The sequence below is a fragment of the Quercus lobata genome, chromosome 3 (genome assembly GCF_001633185.2).
Source record: "Quercus lobata isolate SW786 chromosome 3, ValleyOak3.0 Primary Assembly, whole genome shotgun sequence".
NCBI classification, from domain to species: Eukaryota; Viridiplantae; Streptophyta; class Magnoliopsida; order Fagales; family Fagaceae; genus Quercus; species Quercus lobata.
Window position 1 is genome coordinate 66,593,711 of NC_044906.1, and position 20,122 is coordinate 66,613,832.

The 20,122-nt window shown below is 38.4% G+C and overlaps 2 protein-coding genes across 2 annotated transcripts; both read left to right on the forward strand.

Annotated features, from left to right (window-relative positions):
* Window positions 1-332: 332 nt before the first annotated feature.
* Window positions 333-1,055, forward strand: LOC115981312. Its single transcript, XM_031103465.1, has one exon. The coding sequence runs from the start codon at window positions 333-335 to the stop codon at window positions 1,053-1,055; it is 723 nt and encodes a 240-aa protein (XP_030959325.1).
* Window positions 1,056-12,439: 11,384 nt separating this feature from the next.
* Window positions 12,440-15,937, forward strand: LOC115979444 (glycerol-3-phosphate acyltransferase RAM2-like). Its single transcript, XM_031101492.1, has 2 exons — window positions 12,440-13,257; window positions 14,682-15,937. Exons 1-2 carry the CDS (start codon window positions 12,646-12,648, stop codon window positions 15,585-15,587), a joined length of 1,518 nt encoding a protein of 505 aa, XP_030957352.1. The 5' UTR covers window positions 12,440-12,645; the 3' UTR covers window positions 15,588-15,937.
* The last annotated feature ends 4,185 nt before the right edge of the window (window positions 15,938-20,122 follow it).

Consider the following 20,122-nt stretch of genomic DNA (forward strand, 5'->3'; position numbering starts at 1 on the left):
GTGGGGAAAAACTTGTGTGATAGTGAAAACAACGGTCAACTATGGTAGGTTCAGGTCTACACCAAGCAGAATCCATAACATCCCAACATGAAAATTCATTTGCCAACCTTGAGCGTAGGAGAGATTAAGAGGGCAGCGTGCGTACTACACACACAAGCAAATGCCACTCTCGAGTTGGGAGTCACGTCTCTCAAGAGCAACATAATAAAGTCATGCAAAGGGAGATCAACCATCTAAAAAGGAAGTTACGCCATGCACATCGAAGACGAACTCCCTCCCCATCTGATTCCTCTTTAGACGATGAGAAGGATAATAGTTATCGACGTAGGTCAATGACTCCTCCTAGTGAATCTTTCTCATATGAAGAGGAGCACCACCGTGAACACAGATGCAAAAGCCCAACTCACAGAGGGCTGGGAAACGATGCTATGAGCAAAGTTTTGAACCAGATTTCCAAGTCACCCTTCAGGCATAGGATTGAAGGGGCAACTCTTCCTCAGTATTTTCATCAGCCAACATTCACCATCTACAATGGGCGAATGGATCCAGTGGAGCATGTGAGCCATTTCAGTCAGAGAATGGTTGTCCATTCTAAGGACGAGGCCTTGATATGCAAGGTGTTCCCATCCAGTCTGGGACCCGTGGCGATGAAATGGTTCGACGGCCTAAGGGCAGATTCTATAGATTCCTTCAAAGAGCTCACTCAGGCATTTGGCTCTCGTTTTATTACATGTACCAGGGTCCGTCGACCCTTAGACTCCTTATTGTCTTTGTCCATACGAGAAGGGGAGACCTTGAAAACATACTCGGACAAGTATTGGGAGATGTACAATGAGATAGACGGTAACTTTGATGACGTCGCCATCTGTACTTTCAAGAGTGGCCTCCCAACCGAGCATGGTTTAAGGAAGTCCCTAACAGGAAAACCTGTCACTAGCTTGCGCCAACTCATGGACCAGATTGACAAGTATAAAAGGGTTGAGGAAGACCAGCAACTAAGTAAAGAAAAGGCTAAGGCTATCCCTCAGGAGATGAGGGATTTCAGGTCAGACTGATATAGTAATAACTGACCTCGGAGAGATTTCGTTGGACAGTCAAGGTCTGCCAACACCCAGATGGTTAATGCAGTATTCTGAGACCGGTGCACCAGGTTTTGGAGAAGATTAAGAGCGAGCCGTTCTTCAAATGGCCGAACGAGATGGCTGGAAACCCCATGAAATGCAACCAGAGCCTTTATTGCCAATACCATCAAGACTAGGAGCACACTACGGAAGATTGCAGGAATTTATGGGACCATCTGGACCAGCTGGTCCGAGAAAGGAAGTTGAAGTGACTGCTCCACCATTCTAGTGGCCAAGCAGAGCATACAAGTTCGGATCACCGGAGAGATACTTCTTCAAGGCCTCCTTTGGGAACAATCAATGTCATTTTAGCTGCTCCTGGTAGGACCGGTTCTTGTTCCTCTAGAGTGATGTCTATGGCTCAGTTATCCACCGAAGACAACAATTCGGAGCCAAAAAAAAGCCAGAATAAAGATCCCACCGATCCTAAGCTTCTCGGACAAGGATAAGATTGGAATCATCCAACCCCATGACGATGCTTTGGTGGTCACACTCAGGATAGGGGGTATGATGTGAAGAGAGTGTTGGTAGACTAGGGTAGTGCTGTCGAGATAATGTACCCCGACCTGTACAAGGGGCTGAATTTGAAACCTGAGGACCTAACGGCATACGATTCCCCTCTAGTAAGTTTCAAGGGGAAGACTGTTACTACTAAAGGTCAGATTAGACTACCCATACAGACCGGTTTGGACGTGGTGGAGGTGGATTTCATTGTGGTGGACGAAGCTCCGGGGGTGGACCAAAACTTCATTTGCCACCATTTGAATGTCAATCCAACTATTACACCCAAAAAACAACCTCCTCGATGCTCATCTAGAGACCATTCTGATGCTATTAAAGATGAGGTGACAAAACTTAAGTAGACAAGGCTATCAAGGAAGTTTTTTACCTTGAGTGGCTGGCCAACACTGTGGTAGTGAAGAAGAAGAATGGGAAATGGTGAGTATATGTGGATTTCACCTATTTAAACAAGGCTTGTCCAAAAGATCCCTTCCCTATACCTTGAATAGACCAGCTGGTAGATGCCACTGTAGGCCATCCTCGGATGAGCTTTTTAGATGCCTTTTAAGGATACCATTAAATACCTCTAGCCCTAGATGATCAAGAGAAGACAGCTTTTGTCACTCCCATTGGAAACTACCATTATAAGGTGATACCCTTTGGCTTAAAAAATACGGGATCCACCTATCAAAGGACGATGACTAAGATGTTTGAACCACAGTTGGGCAAGAATATTGAGGTCTATATAGACGACATGGTGGTAAAGAGTAAAGTGGTTTCTGAGCATGTGGGAGGCCTTAGAAACATTTTTGAAATTCTGAGGAAACATAAACTACGCCTTAACGCTTCCAAGTGCTCTTTTGGTATGGGATCAGGCAAGTTTCTAGGCTATATAGTGACCTACCAGGGAATCGAGGTTAATCCCGACCAGGTTAAGGTGATAAACAATCTATAACCACCTCAGAATCCCAAAGAAGTTCAGAAGCTAACCGGAATGACTACTGCCTTGAACCGATTTCTCTTTCGGTTAGCAGATAGATACAGACCCTTCTTCCTGTTAATGAATAAATGGAAGGGATTTAAGTGGACCGAGGAGTGTGCTTTGGCTTTCTAGTAGCTTAAGGAATATCTCTCTCATCCACCTATCATGTCTAGTCCTGAGATGGATGAGGTTCTATTTACTTATATTGCTATGGTCCCTCATGCGGTGAGTTTGGTGTTGATACAAGTTGACAGTGGTATACAATGGCCAGTTTACTATGTGAGCAAGTCATTGCATGAGGTCGAGATTTGCTATCTACCACTAGAGAAAGCTATCCTGGCAGTAGTGCATGGTACACGAAAGCTTTCCCATTACTTCCAAGCACATATTGTTGTCGTCCTGACTCAACTTCCACTCAGGGCTGTACTTTGAAGTGCCGACTACACGGGAAGGATTGCTAAATGGGGCACAGTTCTAGGGGCTTTTGACATCAAGTACATGCCTCGTACCTCTGTCAAGGGCCAAGTCCTCGCCGACTTAGTAGCCGAGTTCACTGAACCCCTATTAGAAGAAGAGGCAGCGACGCAGAGCATGGATGAAAAATTGGTTGGCACAATCTCCCTACAAAAGCCTTTATTGTGGAAGGTATATATGGATGGTGTTGCAAATCAAAGAGGCTCCAGAGTGGGGCTAGTTCTGATTTCACCTGAGAAGCTAACCATCGAGAAATCATTAAGATTAGGTTTCTCGGCCACAAATAATGAAGCTGAATATGAAGCTTTGCTGGAAGGAATGTCCATGGTTCAAAAAATGGGAGGAAAGGCAGTAAAAATGTTCTCGGACTCAAGACTGGTCGTCGGCCAGGTGAAGGGTGAATTAGAGGCAAGAGACGAGAGAATGCAAGGGTACTTAAGTCAAGCTAGGCATTTACAATCAAGATTTGAATCATTCAGCCTGCTGCACGTCCTTAGGAGTGGAAACACACACGCCGATCCCTTAGTCATGCTTGTAACCTCCTTGGCACAAAACTTACCTCGAGTTATCCTTATAGAAGACTTGTGCAAACCCACAGAGGTAAAGGGAAAGGTGGTCCATGTTGACCAAGTCAGAGTAAGGCCTAGCTGGATGGATCCCATAATACTATTCCTGAGAGAGGACATCTCGCTAGAAGACAAATCAGAAGCTGATAAGGTAAGGAGAAAGGCACCTCGTTTTTGGCTGTCCGAGGACCAAAAATTGTACAAGTGCTCTTTTTCTGGGCCATATCTACTTTGCATTCACCTTGAGGCGTCAGAGCTACTCCTTGAGGAGCTACATGAAGGGATTTGTGGAAGCCACACAGGAGGTAGATCTTTGTCTCACAGAGCTATCACCCAAGGCTACTAGTGGCCAAATATGCAGAAAGAAGCGCAAGAATATGTGAAGAAGTGTGATCAAAACCAAAAATTTGCACCAAATATACATCAGCCAAGAGGAGTCCTTAACCCCCTATCCAGTCCTTGGCCATTTGCTCAATAGGGCTTAGATATAGTTAACCCTTTCCCCAAGACAGCAGGGAACAAGAGGTATCTGCTGGTTGGCACTGACTGTTTTACTAAGTGGGTTGAAGCTGAGCCATTGGCGACCATCAGAGATGTGGACGCCAAGAAGTTTATCTGGAAAAACATTGTCACCCGGTTCGGGGTTCCTCACACCTACATCTCGGACAATGGCCTTCAATTTGATAGTAAGTCTTTTAGGAGATACTGCTATGAATTGGGAATCACAAATAGATATTCTACCCCAGCTTATCTCCAGGGAAATGGATAGGACGAGGTGGTCAACAAGGTCATCGTTAATGGACTCAAAAAGAGGTTGGATGACGCGAAAGGAAGATGGGTGGAAGAGTTGTCACATGTCCTTTGGACGTATAGAACCACACCTCTCAGATCAACAGGAGAGACTCCCTTTTCAATAACTTATGGGGCCGAGGCTGTCATTCCTTTAGACTGGCTTCCCAACGTTAAGGACCAGCTCGTTCAATTCGATCTGTAGCAACGAGTTGCTAGAAAAGAGCCTAAACTTTATTGAAGAAAGAAGATAAAATGCTAAGGTTCAATTGGCATACTACCAACACAAACTCAAGTAAGGGTATGTTGTCAACGTAAAGCTGAGACCATTGGTGCCTGGTGACTTGGTGTTGAGAAAATTTCTAGGTATTACAAAGAACCCAGCGTGGGGAAAGCTAGGGCCCAATTGGGAAGGACCATATCGCATCACTTCGGTGGCTGGTGTAGGAGCATACTTTCTTGAAGACTTGGATGAACATGTAATACCACGCCCGTAGAATGTAAACAACCTGAAAATGTATTATTATTAATGAAAGTCTCTTTTGTCAATATGTTCATTTATTAAAGGCATTATACTTCCTATTATTCAATATTTATAAATGTTAAACAGAATCTTAGTCATGCCTGGGTCCTCGGACCAAATGCTTTGGGGAAATTAACACACTATGACATTTTTATAAGTGTTTAAACATAACCTTAGTCATGCTTGGGACCTTGGAGCAGATGTTTTAGGGAAATTAACATACTATGACATCTTTATAAGTGTTTAGAGAGAACCTTAGTCATGCCTGGGTCCTCGGACCAGATGCTTTGGGGAATTAACACACTATGACATCTTTATAAGTGTATAAACAAAACCTTATTCATGCCTTGGTCCTCAGACCATATGCTTTGGGGAAATTAACACACTACGACATTTATCTGAATGTTTAAGTTGATCTGAGATTGTAACCAACTCCTTGAACTGGTGGCTTTGAGTAAGTTAATGACCTTAATTATTTATGCAAGTGTTGGGCAAAATCGAGAATATCTCCCCCTTCCATTTTTCTTTCAAAGTCTGTTAGTTATCCTTATTAGATTCAGCCTTCATTGCAGAAGGGTCATTTCACAATGCAAGTATGGAGTAAATCTCTTTGTTACTGATACATAATTGTTTCCAGGTTTTATTAAAGTTAGAGCAGCAACAGTACAATACTATTTATGACAATCATAAGCTTCGAAGCGCATAAAAGTAAAGGTACGAGAGATAAAAAGAAAAACTTTTTTCATTAAACAAAAGAAGGAATACACTGTCTGAGGGCAAAACACTATCACAAAAAGTTATACACAAAAAAAAACTACAAAAGAAAATCCTATATTCGGGATTCTAGGCCTTGGCTTGGGGAGGGTCTTTCTTAGATCAGTAGCCTCGGAGTGGACATCACCAGTTTTAGACTTAGCCTCTGCATCCTTGGCCTAGGAGACCACATCCCTGATAGTGAGGGCATCCTCGAAGGGCTTGGCCTCCATCGGTGACTGAGCCCCCTTACCCACTCTAGCTCCTTTAGAAACTTTAGCATCAGGAAGAGGAGCTTGGCTGGTAAGTAGCTGCTCGGGAGGAGAGACCGACTCTGGAATTTCTCGAATATCTTCTAGGAAGAAGATATTCTCGGCCCTCCTCAACTCGGAGTCTGTAGGGACTCCCACCCGATCCATCGCTGTTCCCTACGACTCGGTGCAGTAGTCCCTGCATACTACGACCACCTCCTCTACCAGCCGGGTCTCCATGTCCTGCACCCCACGTTCGTAGGATGCCTTCACCGCAGCCTCAGCTGCTTCCCTAGCCACCCAGGCTGCATCCTTGGCTTTCTGTAGCTCCTCCTTAAGATCCAAAACAGATTGTTTTTTGATGGCCAGGTTTATCTCTGTTATGTGCAGTTTTTGGCACATGTCCTTGGCCTACCTTTCTGTGGTCTTTAGACCTGCCTCGGCACTCTGGCGAGCCTGGATAGCTTCCTTAAGCCTTTTAAATAACTTCACCTATTCTTGTTTAACAGCTCCAAGAGCCTTCTCAGCTTCAAGGCGGGAGTGGGCCTCATCCTTAACCTTGTCACGGGCGTTCCTAACCCACTCCTCGGCCACATAAATTTGTTGGGTAACCTGCATAAAAGTGGCAAAGGGTTATAAAAATAAATAAATATATGAATGAATATGTACCTTAGTATTTAGTGAAAAGAGATGTTGATTGGCTTACCATTGTGAGGTCCCTCTTCAATGATATGACCAGGTCTAGCTGCCTGGTATGCTTGAGACCTTCCACATCTCAAGGGAGAAGGAGAGGTTGCTCCAAAGCCTCGACAAGGTAGGTGGCATGCCCCCTCTAAGACTCCCAAATTGTGGCATCCCAAGGGATGGGAGCACCCTCTATCTCCAGCCGAGGGGCCCAGGTTTGCGGCACTTTAACCTCGTCCCAGCTCTCCATGGACTTAGCTCTTTTGTCCTGGGGGTCCTTAGCTTTCTTCTGCTGTTTAGCCCCCTTTTTAGGGGCATCCTCTCCTTCCTCTAGGTCCTCAACTGACCTCGTCCTTCTTAGATTCAAGTTGGCATGCAGTCCGTGGTTAGTAGGGAGCGGAGGAAGAGGAGGGAGGTTGGGAGGAACTTGGGTCTTGTGGATTTCTTTTAAAGTTGACCCCTTGTTCCTGTTTGCCATTAAACCCCTTAAGCCAGTCCTCTGCTTCAAGTCCATGCCTTCTTCCTCTTCCTCTGAGCTAGTGGTGACTTGGGCAACGACTATTTTCGAAGGATGAGCTGTAGAAAATTTGTCGGACTCGGTTTCAGAATTCGAGAGCTGCATAGGCCTTTCCTGCGCTCCTTCTTCCTATTCGAAACAGAATTTTTCTATCTTTTCTTCAAGAGATAAACGGGAGGATACTATCTCTTCTTCTACTACAAATGCTTGGGGTGGAACCTGCTGAAGTGGTATTGCGAACAGTGGAGGATTCTGCTAGATTGGTAGTATGACTGGGGGAAGGTCGTCCCGAGCAAGGAAATCCGGTTTTGATACGTCTATCCTGGCCAATCGTGGGTCACCTACTCTAATGGAGTGTCCGATCTCTTGGAGTATCCTCGATATAGGCTCAAATTCCAGAATCAAGTGGATGGCTTGCAGCTGTCTGTACTTGCTTACAAATATTTCCGATCTGAGCAGATAGCTTAGAGCCGCAACATTGGTAAAGCTGAGCTGAGGAGCAACTTGATTCTTATCTGCAAACATAGTCGAGAAGCAAAACACAGTTAGAAAATCGAATTCTTTCATCAAAAGACAACAGAATGACAGAGATAATGAGATGGTTAGGGTTAGAGAAACCTAACTCTAAGGTATCCCACTTGGCACTCCTTCTCGGACTGGGCAATGAAGACCATCATGCCACGCCCCTGAAGCGATAAGGTAATCGTTTTTCATCCCCTTGTTAGATTTGGGGAGACACGAGATGAGCCTGACGATAGGCGACCTGGACTTAAGGTAAAACCCTTCATCGGCTTGTAAGTGGCATTCGTATAGGTGGACCACATTGTGCCAGGTAAGTCCCAATTGGAGATGCTCATTAAGAGCATCGACACAGCCTAGGATCCTAAACATATTAGGTGTACATTGGTGGGGGCATAACCTATGGTTGAGGAGGTAGTCTCGTGTTATCCTACCCATGGGAAGAGTCATCCCTCCCTCTATGAAAGCTATAATGGGGATGATGACCTCCCCTTCCCTTCTGTGTAACACGATTTGTTCTGGGGAACAATATCGTAGGCCAACTTCCTGGGGTATATGGTACTTATCTTTAAAGGCTTCTATTTTGGTAGGTGAGTCTACTAGGCTCGCGAATCTACCCATTTAGACAACCTAAGAAAAAACTACTGGAATTTGTAAGTGAAGAAATAAGAACTGGAAGGCCGAGGAGATTGGCCAAGTAGAAAAAGAAATGTTTAAAAGAATATAAACTTACAAGAACTAAAGCGTGCGCTAATCCCTGATACCTTTAGAAAGGTTTTCAAAAGATTTCTTGAGGAACAGGTGAGAAAAGTCTGGTGACTTGGAAAGTTTTGAGAATTTGAATATTAGATGTCTCTGGAAAGCTTGAAGATTTGTGAAATGGGGAAATGATTTCCCTGCACGCTTTATATAAAGGGAGAAAATGAGTGGGAATACTCTCGCTAAAAATTCTAGGAAAAATATCAGCCGTTGGATTGGCGCCTCACCATTGGATGTAGGGAACATAACGCCACCTAGAGCAATTAATGATGCTCGTGGGCAACGAAGCGCTAGAAGCAATTATAAGGCACGTAAACCCGCACTCCCACATGTGTGAATCAAGGAATCAGTTGGTCTTATCTCTAAAAAATCAAAATCCCACTTTTTCTCCTTGGATGAGAGGGAAAAACCGGAATTTTGAGGGGCTATTGTAGGGATAAAGGCCCAGGATCGAATATTGGGCCTTGGGTTTTTTCGGAAGACGTTGAGTGGTCCGAAGAGGAACAAATAATTATTAGGGGATCCAATTTGAAGTCTCATGAGTAAAGAACGAATGGAAGGTGGTCTGAGGAGGAACTCCTCCTCGGATATGATGAATGTAGCTTAGATATCTATTCTAGCAATTAGAATGACCCTTCAGGAAGCTCCAATGATAGGGACGTGTCTCATGAACATACGAGAAGGAAGGAAACCAAAAATATCCAAGGAAAAGCTACTACCACCGCATTAAATACACTGCAGCTACTTTTCTGGCTGCATTTATGTGGAGAAGACCTTTGAACAGTGTTGCCTTGGCTACCACAACTCACAGAAAGCCAAAAAGGGTGTCTGATGGGACAAGTACTCAAGTAAGGGCTCAAATGATCAATAAGTATAGGATCAAGATGGTCCGAAGGGAGCTATATAATGTTAGAGATCCTTCATGAGTGAAGGAGAGGAAAAGAGAGAGAGAGAACACCATAGCAATCTAAATTGTTCTTGAACCCCATCTTGATCAATTTATATAAGTGTGACCTCCTTGGACAGTGAAGTGTTTCAACTTTATGTTCTTTGTTCTTGCTCGATCACCTTTCAAATCCCTACTAGCCGTTGTTAAATTCATTAGGTCCTAGTTCTTCGACCCATTCTCTACAAATTTATTATATTGGACTCATTGGACCAAGATCCATACATTTTGGGCTTGGGCTGCAAATCATGTCCCTACAAAGGGTATACGTGTGTGGCTAGGAGTGAGATGGTGGGAAAGTGGATTGGTCATAATAATTGGTAAGTCAGTGAGTTGTCTAATCACCTAACTTTGGGTTTTTTTTTTTTGAATTTTTTTTGAATAGATAAATAGTTAAAGTTAGACTATTATTTATAAAAATAAATATATGAAACCTTAATAGTAGATTATGCTTTTTTTGTCAATAATTACTGACTAGAAAAAAAAGGTGGTATGCAAAAAAAAGAAAAAAAAAATTCTATATTTTATATTTTCTTAAAATAATTTATTGAAATTCAAAATTCATATAAAAATTATTTAAATATTTAAATTATATTAATTATGACATCATTGGTTCGACCATCGGGTCGGACCATAAAACTGATAATCAGTCTCTTTTCCGGTTCTTTGTCCGTTCCGGTTTTTAAAACCATGATTACAAGTAATATGATATGATAGAGTTTGTTAGAGTTATTGGCACATGTAACAATATAATCATATGGGTTAATTGGTGAGTGTTAATTAGTAAGCCAAAAGGATCAAATCATGTGTGACCATTGAATTCTATAAATAGTACTTGTAACCATCATTTGAGATATCTTGAAGAAAAACTAATTCCTTATTTAGTGCATTTCCTTTCTCTTTTAATATTTCTCTATGAATAGTGACTAACTCGAATTAAGTCAATTCACTTACAATTCCCATCTATTTCCATACACTTCTCATCCATCCTCTTTAGGAATCACCAATTTTCTAACACTTTATCACTTTAATAAGTTATTGAATAAGTTGTCTTTAGCATTACTCAAAGAGAAAGTTTATTGACAAATTTTGCCACAACCTTAACATATGCGACTATGAGTGATATAGAAAAAATAGTGAGTTTATGTGAAAGTTAGTGGCTTCTCATTAATAATAACAATTTATCACCTTAATAAAGTATAAAATAAGTTAATGTGTTTAGTATTGCTCAAAGAGTAAGTATGTGGGAGATCATACTCAAGAGAACTTTCTCAAAACTCTACTAAACGAGAAGTGTCGAACTAAGTGTGAGTATGGATGTTGCTAAAATGATAAAAGATGAGTGTTTGACGTTTTTTCTGTGGGTCCCGTGCACTGTTCACAAGACCCACAAGTACGGAATTCAGCAAATTTTAAGTTAAAACTGGGTCCCACGACACTATTCACACATTTAAAAATTATTTTGCTACAATATTTTTAGTTTTCAACAATAAACAGTATCCAAATAAACCCTAAACAATACCAATTTAATTGACACTATTCAACCAGTGGCGACTCCAGGAATATTTCCCAAGGTGTTCCTAAATTTTTTTTTTTTAGTTGAAAGATTCAAAGGCCAAAGCCATCATCAAGTAGATGAATCTTGGGTACGTAGTTTTTTTTATCAAATATTTGTCCATAATTCTAGCAAAAAAATAAACAATAAACTATAAGTTGATTTGAAATATTAATAAAATTATTAATTATTATTGTTTAGTTGTTTCATTAATTTGTTTGTCTTTTATAAACTATAATTTGTTATATTATTGTTTCATTAATTATAAAATTATTAATTATTATTTAGCCTAACATAATTTAATTTGTTTATCTTTTATAATATATTGATTAATTAAATTATTAATTATTGTTTATTAGTTGCTTCCATTAATTAAATTATTGTTTATTAGTTGCACCATGTGCATTTACTTCCCCCAATTCAAATTCCTCACCCGGTCCCATGTGATGTGCCCATTCACCCCCACCCCACTCAATAGACAATGAGACAAACCCCATCACAAGAGCCAGCTGCCAATTTGAAAATTTCACAATCACAAATCACAATAAAAAAATTAATTGTATCTCAAGTCTCACCAACACCAACACACGGATAAAGCCAAAAAGGAAAAAAAAAAAAAATCAAGAACAAAGTCAAAATATTAATAAAGTTAAAAGATAAGTTGAGCCAATCAATTAAAAGATAAATTATTAAAGTTAACTTTTAAAGTCTTAAAAGAATAAAGAGAGCCTTAATTTTTCAGATAAAGAGAGAGACTGAGAGAGTCAGAGAGAGAGAGAAAAAAAAATAAAAAATAAGAAGTTATGAAATACCTTGAGCAAGCTGAGTGACAAGCAACGGAGCACTGAGCGACGGGCGACAGAGCAAGCCGAGTGACGGGTGACGGAGCAAGCCGAGCGACGGGCAACGAAGCAAGCGACGTGACCGAGCCGAGCGACGAGCGACGTGACCGATCAGTGATCTCCGATCCGATCCAGTGAGCGATCGATGCCCGAATCCCGATGCGATGTGCTCTGGACTGGAGCTCGAGTTGTGTTGGCTTTTTTTTTTTTTTTTTTTTTTTTTTAATTTAAGAGTGTTCCTCATTTTCTTAAGGGTGTTCCTCATTTTTTTTTTAAGGATAAACAAATAAATTTTTTTTAATTATTATATATAATTTTTTTTTTCAAGTCAGGGTGTTCCCAGGAACACCCTGACTCTAACGTCTTTGCCGCCACTGTATTCAACTACGTGCACCGCATCAATTGGAACACCCTGACTCTAACGTCTTTGCCGCCACTGTATTCAACTACATGCACCGCATCAATTATATGTATGTTAAATGAAGAGTAGATGGTGGTTGTCCGTCTAATTAAATTTTGATTTGTACTTCATTGGGCCACATTGGCACATCAATTGTTTTCATACGATATATACGATAAGCTGTGCATCAACCCTTCACAGACATCCAAAAATAAATAAAGAAAGAAAAAAAAAAAAAAAAAAAACCCTTCATAGACGTAGGACCTCGGTTCTTCCCTTATCTTTGTTTTCATAAACCAAACATTTTGTCCCTTTAAGCAAACTCAACAGTTAATACAAACTGGTTTTCTCTTTCTTATTCTAAATTCTATATATAGCCAAAAAAGCATAGACAAGAAATTTCAATTAGCTAGCTCTTTTAGAAGTTAATAGGCTTAATTTCCTATAGCTTCTAAACCAAACCATGGCCAAAACAACCTTCCCAACTGTGGACAAATGCACATCAATAGGCCGAGAACAACACGCAGTGGTTGCTGACATGGATGGTACCTTACTTAGAGGCCGTAGCTCTTTCCCTTACTTTGCACTTGTGGCCTTTGAGGTTGGTGGGATTCTGAGGCTCCTTTTCTTGCTCCTTGCAACCCCACTAGCTGGACTTCTCTATTACTTTGTCTCAGAATCTGCAGGGATCCAAGTTCTGGTCTTTGCAACATTTGCTGGTATGAAAGTCTCAGATATTGAGTCAGGGGCTCGAGCTGTACTGCCAAAGTTTTATTCGAGTGATCTTCACCCAGAGACTTGGCGTGTGTTCTCTGCATGTGGGAAAAGGTGTGTGCTGACTGCAAATCCAACAATTATGGTGGAAGCGTTTTTGAAAGATGTGTTGGGAGCTGATTTGGTTTTGGGTACTAAGATAGCAAATTATAAGGGCAGAGCAACTGGGTTGGTTTGTAAGCCAGGGATACTTGTTGGGAAGAACAAGGCTGATGCTCTTGAAAAGGCCTTCGGAGAAACTGAGCCAGATATTGGTCTTGGTGATAGAGACACTGATACTCCCTTTATGTCACTGTGCAAGGTTTGCATTTCTAATTATTTCAAAACCAAACTCAATCAATTTTTATTCGCAAATCTAATTATTTCAAGGACCATGTTAATGAGTGTCTTTATGGCATTTGATAATAGATAATTTTATAAAAGCTTTGATATTACTTTTATAGAAAATATAAAAAAGTTTCAAAAAAATCAACTGCTTCTTTCTTTTTTCATAAAAAGTTTCTAAAAGTATCTCCTAAACTAGGTATCCGTTATCTTTTTCCAAACTCAATCAATTTTTATTCGCAAATCTAATCATTTCAAGGATCATGTTAATGAGTGTCTTTAGAGCATTTGATAATAGATAATTTTATAAAAGCTTTGATATTACTTTTATAGAAAATATAAAAAAGTTTCAAAAAAATCAACTGCTTCTTTCTTTTTTCATAAAAAGTTTCTAAAAGTATCTCCTAAACTAGGTATCCGTTATCTTTTTCCTTACTTCAAAACCAAACTCAATCAATTGTTATTTGCAATTATATTTTCAAAATCAAGCACTTATTCACAACCACTTTTTTTACAAGAGGAAAACAAAAGAAGTATGAAGCAAGTTTTGGTATCCTCTCATATTTTTTACTATCCATATGGGCAAGGGCGGAGCCAGAAATCTTTATTTGGGGGGCCAAGTTACAGATCTAATATATTTTTCAAGATAACCCCCCATAAACACATATACACACGCTTTTTTATTATATACACACACTTTTTTATTTGATAAGTTATATATATACATACACCCAACCAAAAAAAAAAAAAGAGCTTAGTAATTTCAATCAAAATTATGTTTGGTGGTGATCTTTCATAAAATAAAATTTATTTTTACTAATTTTTACAACGAAATTCTTAAAAAAATTCATTTTCGATACAAATTATTAAATTTTATACTAAAGTAAGTAAAAAATCTTTTAATTCAATTAATGAAATCTTCAAAAACATGAATGATACAAAACTTGGAGGAATAAGTTAGGCTTCAAACATGTTTGAAACTATTTTTCTCTAACCCATTATGTGGTAACTAAAGAGACATTTCATGTGTAATTTTAGTGACATTATTTTTTTAATGAGTCAATAACTTGTTAATTGCCATATAACTGGTTGAAAAAAATATAGATTCAAACATGTTTGGTGTCAAATTTTATTAAATATTTAACAGATATAAGAACATATTTTACAATAAAAAATAGAATTGCGAAAAATAATATTATGTCTCTATAATTATTAGACTAATTTTTTTTAAGAGCATCATTTGACTAAATCAAATATTTGGAGGAGCTAACTCTTATTTTTGTAGACTAAATTTTGAAAATATTAAAATAATTATATATATTAAAAAAAGAACCAATTAGAATTTGTAGTGCTATAATTTTACTAAAATTCGATTATTAACTGGATGCAAAACACATGCAGGAGGCTTTTATTGTGCCACCACAGCGAGAAGTAAAACCTGTGACAATGGACAAACTCCCCAAGCCAATTATCTTCCACGATGGCCGCCTTGTTCAGAAGCCAACACCTCTCATAGCATTTCTCACCATTCTCTGGATCCCTATAGGCTTCCTATTAGCCTGTCTTCGAATCGCTGCCGGTGCTCTCCTCCCCATGCCTCTAGTCTACTATGCTTTCATGGCACTAGGCGTTCGTGTCACCATCAAAGGCACCCCTGGCCCTCCTCCTCAAGCCAAAAAATCCATAGGCCAATCTGGTGTCCTCTTTGTTTGCTCCCATAGAACACTACTTGACCCTATTTTCCTCTCCACCGCTCTTGGCCGTGCCATCCCTGCCGTGACCTACTCTGTCTCCCGCCTCTCTGAAATAATCTCACCCATCAAGACCGTCCGCCTTAATCGTGACAGGGCCAAGGATGCATCCATGATCAAGAAACTATTAGAAGAAGGTGACTTAGCAATATGCCCTGAAGGTACAACTTGTAGGGAACCATTTCTTTTGAGGTTTTCGGCTTTGTTTGCTGAATTAACAGACCAACTCGTGCCGGTAGCCATGGTGAATCGGATGAGTATGTTTCATGGAACCACAGCTAGAGGTTGGAAAGGAATGGACCCGTTTTATTTCTTCATGAACCCTAGCCCAGCTTATGAAGTAACTTTTCTGAACAAGTTGCCACTTGAGCTAACGTGCAGTGCTGGGAAGTCTAGCCAGGAGGTTGCGAATTATATACAAAGGGTTATTGCTGCAACTCTTTCTTATGAGTGCACAAGCTTCACTAGGAAAGATAAGTACCGGGCACTTGCTGGTAATGATGGAACTGTGGTTGAGAAACCTTTGCTCAAGGCCAACAAAGTAATGGGATCCTAAATTATATATGCATGGTAATATATGTTTGCTGAAATATATCAACATAAACAATAAAATAAAAAAGAATGTAGAAGAAAGTTGAAAAGAGATGGATTAACTGATTTTCATTAATTGCCTGAGAGAAATGATTGTTATTTTTGTATCAAGGTTCAAAACTTCAAATTATGGTGATACGTTTGATAAAGTATATGAAAATAAACAAAAATTATATATATCTGTAAGTTTTGAAAGAGGAAAGTACATGTTTAATATTATTGTTTGCGATGATAACCATCGGAGAAAAAGTGTAGTAAATTGAAAGTGTGAAACTGCAATTTCAATAAGCTCAATTCAGAAGCATGAAATGAGGTCAAGCTAATTTATTAAAGCACATCCATAATGTTGGCAATATTTCTTGCCATATGTTTCTATTATAATTGTAATTTTTTTTTAATGTAATTCAATTTTATTTCAATTGTAATTGCATCAAGTCAATGGAGTTTAAGTTCAAATGAAAGAAGGGCTGCAAAAGGAAACTAAGTCAAGTGAAATTCAATATGCCATACAAAATTGACTGTAAGACAGTTAGATTTGAAAATCAGTTACACAACACAATTTGACTGAAATTCGCCAAAAACTTGGTCGAGCAAGTTTGCCATGAATTTCAATTTTTGATTTTCTTGATTATTCTTATAGCCAACCAACCCTCGAATTTAATTTGTAAATAAACCCTAATCTCGGTAGAACTGAAGAGAGACTATCTCTTACCCTAGAGAGAAATTCTTGTCACCTCCATTCTTCTCTATATTACTTACCTTTGATAGAATATTCCATTCAAACACCTTGATAATCCTAAGTGCATTAGATTAGTGCTAGAAATCATTGAAGCAATCCTCAACTCTCCAAGTGACCTTGAAGTATTTGAGAGCGGATTCGCAGTAGGTGATCAACTTGTGTAACTGAGAAGCTATTGAAGAAAAGTGACTGGTACAACCTGTTGTATCAATAGTGGGGAGCTCGAATACAAGTTCCTTACTTATACTGCAGGAGGTTTTATAAGTAGAATTGTATTATAACTATTTTCATAGTGGATTCAATTTTTTGGATGTGCAACTAATTTGGAGAGTTCTCTAATTTGAGTTTTATTTTCATCAACATATTGCTTGTTTGCGTGCGTGCTGTGAGTGATTGTTGGTTTATTGCTCTATTGATCTTGTTCATGATATTGATTAATTAACTACTTGAACCATAATTGTTGTGAAAATAAATCTACTTACACAAGATTAACGAAGAGCAAAGAAAAATAAACAAAAAAAATTTATGCGGTGATAGAAAAAGTTCCATTATAAAATAAAATAAGAATATTACAATAGTATCACAAAAGAGTACTCTATTGTATTTGCACTAGACCCGATAGTTTTTTTTTTTGGTAAGAACTAGACCATGTAGTTACTTCTTTCTCTATAGTACTTAAAGTGCGGCATATTCTTGTGGTATATTTATATAAGCATAGGTCGGCTACAACTACAAGTCCTAAACCGACAAAGACTTAACTCCCAAGTCCATAGTGCTCAAGGATTCTAGAACCAAGTAAAACTTGGTTTCCACCTGACTCTGGCAATCCAAAGTCAAGCTACGCACAACAATAATTAAAGAATTTGATAAAATCTAACACCGTATGGATGTATCTAGCTGCCTTATCCGAAAGAAGAGCCCGAAAGACTTTGAATGCATTTCATTAAAGATGACAACGGGACACATGGTTAATGGGGAGACTAGCATCAAGGCTGCTGCATTTTCTCATTTCCAAAGCATCCTTGGACAGATCAGATCTTGCATTATAAATAGCAAGTAGTAAGAATCAACATTTTTCACATATGCCAGTGAAACATTCTCATCACTAAGCCAAACTAATAATCTTCCTTATTAGCAAAATCTTTTCGGCCTAGTCCACACATAAAGATCATTCTGTGAGCTTGTTGGACAGGTTTTTGAAAAGTCAGACTTATTTTATGAAAAGAAGTGTTGCGTGGGTGTGTGTGTTTTTGAAATAAGCTACATGCTCGGAAAGGAGCATTTTCAATCGGTGAGAGAGCAGTCCAAAAATTGAGAGACTGCAAGCTCACGAAAAGTGAAAAATAAAAATGGGTTTTTTCTTTGTTAAAGCTACAAGCATAAAGGGAAAAATTTTTGAAGTTTTTTGCTCAGAAGAATTTTTGAGTGCTACAAACATGGAATTGAAATATTTAGTTGTGAGATTGTATTTATAAGTGGTGAGGTATTATTGTACTTAACTCATTTTATTGTGAACTCAAGATTGAGCATAAACTTAAGTATTATAATATTTATTTTATTATAATGAATTTGTCAAATTTGAAATGTAGTTTTTCATTCTAGACTAGAGGGGTTTCCATGTAAATTTGGTAGTATTGTGTGGTTGATTTTTTTTTTTTTTTTTTTTCTCAATGAATGAAAGGGTGGGCGGGAGACCATTGTCACTCACCCCTATGGGCATGAACATAGGGGCATCCCCCGCTAAAAAAATGTTGGATTGAGTTATTGCTACCATGGTTGATTTTTGCTTAGAATTTTGGGTAATTCTATTTGTCTTCATTGCTTGGGTTTTTTTATTTGATTTAATTCACATATAGGCAAAGATTTATCCCAACAAATGTCATTAGAGCTTTGGATTTTGGAATGTGGCTGTCTTGTGTTAAATTAAATGAAAAATATGACTATGACAAACACTCTGGTTAAACTCTTGGTATTGAATTTTTTTAATTTAGAAGTTGATGATGGAGGACATCCTTTATTTTAAGGACTTTCATGGCCCTATTAAGGGTGATAGTGCCAAGCCAAGCAATATGCCAAACAAAAAGTGGGAGAAGATGCATAGAAAAACCATTGGTGTATTAGACCATGTATTGATGTTAGTATTTTTTATCATGTATCTCAAGAGACTAGTTCAAATACTTTATAGGAAAAATTGGATAGTCTCTACAAGAGAAAGACGACTCAAAATAAAACTTTTACAATTAAAAAGCTTGTAAGTTTTAAGCTTAATGAGAGAATATCAACTGCAAAGAACCTGAGTGAGTTACAAAACTTGGTAAATTAAATAGTTACAATTTGAAATTTCTGATAGATGTTGAACTGTAAGCTTTATTACTTGAGTTCCTTAACATTTGAGAGACTTGTGGATGTCACTCAGTAACTTTGCTTTGAATGGTTTGTTAAAAATTTGATCAATGAAGAAACAAGAAGCTAGAGAAAGGAAAGGACAAAAATCATAATAAAGCTGATACCACTGTTGTTGAAATATGAAATTTTCAACCCGAAAAAAGAAAAAGAAAAAGAAAAGAAAAAGTGGTTTCATTAAAAAATAAAATAATGGAAAGGGTAAAAATCTAAGAACAAAAATATGGGGCTCTTTGGTACTAATGTTTAAACAATAGTTTTCAGTATTTAAACAATAATAATATTTTTGACACGTATTTCTATAACATTTAAACATGTTTTTCTACAACACTGAAAACTAAACAATAATACTAAAATTCTCTAACTAAGAAAGTGTTCGGTACATGTACTTAAAAACTGAAAACATTTATTTAAAAACATGTGTGAAAATATATATAAGTGAAAAAATGTGTAAAAATATATATAATATTTTTTAAAAACTGAAAATATGTGTTTGAGTGACTATACTAAACTGACCTAAGCAATCCTAAAAATGGAAAGTGTGTTTTATCAAGGAAAATAGTAGGACGTGTGGCTGAGTAAAAAATAACCTCCTGCCACACGCATCAGTCACTCGAATTAAAGAAAGAAAAAGATGACATCAATGTGGCTACTGGTTGGCTGCAACACATGACATAAAGTTAAAAAAATAAAAATAAAAAACAAATATCAAAAGTGAAACGTGAAGACGTGAAAGATTGTCCCCGTTTAAATTGCCACTTGGGGAAGCAACCTCTTTTTCCAAATGTCTGTAAATTAAGACTGCGTTAGGCTCCATATAAATGAATTTTGGAGGTTAAAATAATTGCAGGTGAATATTTTTGGGAAAAGAAAATATTTTTTTAGTGTTTGGTTGCATTTTAAAAATTGTATTAAAAAATATTTTTAAGTGTTTGATAACATTCTGAAAAATACAAATTTTCTACTAGTTTCTTACGTTTTTTCAACCATTTTCTCAGCTTCCAAACAAATTTATAATAGAAAATTGCAAGATATAAACTTTTTAAAGAAGCAAAAATCAAAATAAAACCATTAAACTTTCAAAATCGGTCAAACAGAGAGGGGGAGGAAGAAAGAGTGAGAGATTGAGGGAAAGAGAGAGGTAGATCAAGAGAGGTTGAAATCGGGTCAAGGCTTCAATCTGTGTTTGGCATTGACAACGAGCTTCAGTGGAGACGAGAACGAGATGACAAGGCTCCAATCTGTGTTTGGCAGTGACGACGAGCTTTAGGCGGCGACTATGAGTCAGCAGCGGTGATGAGATTCTCCTAGGTTCAAGCTCTCTCTCTTTGGGTTCACTTTCCCTTTAAGCTCTCTCT

Bases quoted from the DNA above. Each gene is read 5' to 3' on its own strand.
- LOC115981312 (XM_031103465.1), top strand. From the start codon at position 333: ATGACTCCTCCTAGTGAATCTTTCTCATATGAAGAGGAGCACCACCGT.
- LOC115979444 (XM_031101492.1), top strand. From the start codon at position 12,646: ATGGCCAAAACAACCTTCCCAACTGTGGACAAATGCACATCAATAGGC. The intron at 13,258-14,681 runs GTTTGCATTTCT...AAACACATGCAG, and splicing joins CCTTTATGTCACTGTGCAAG to GAGGCTTTTATTGTGCCACC.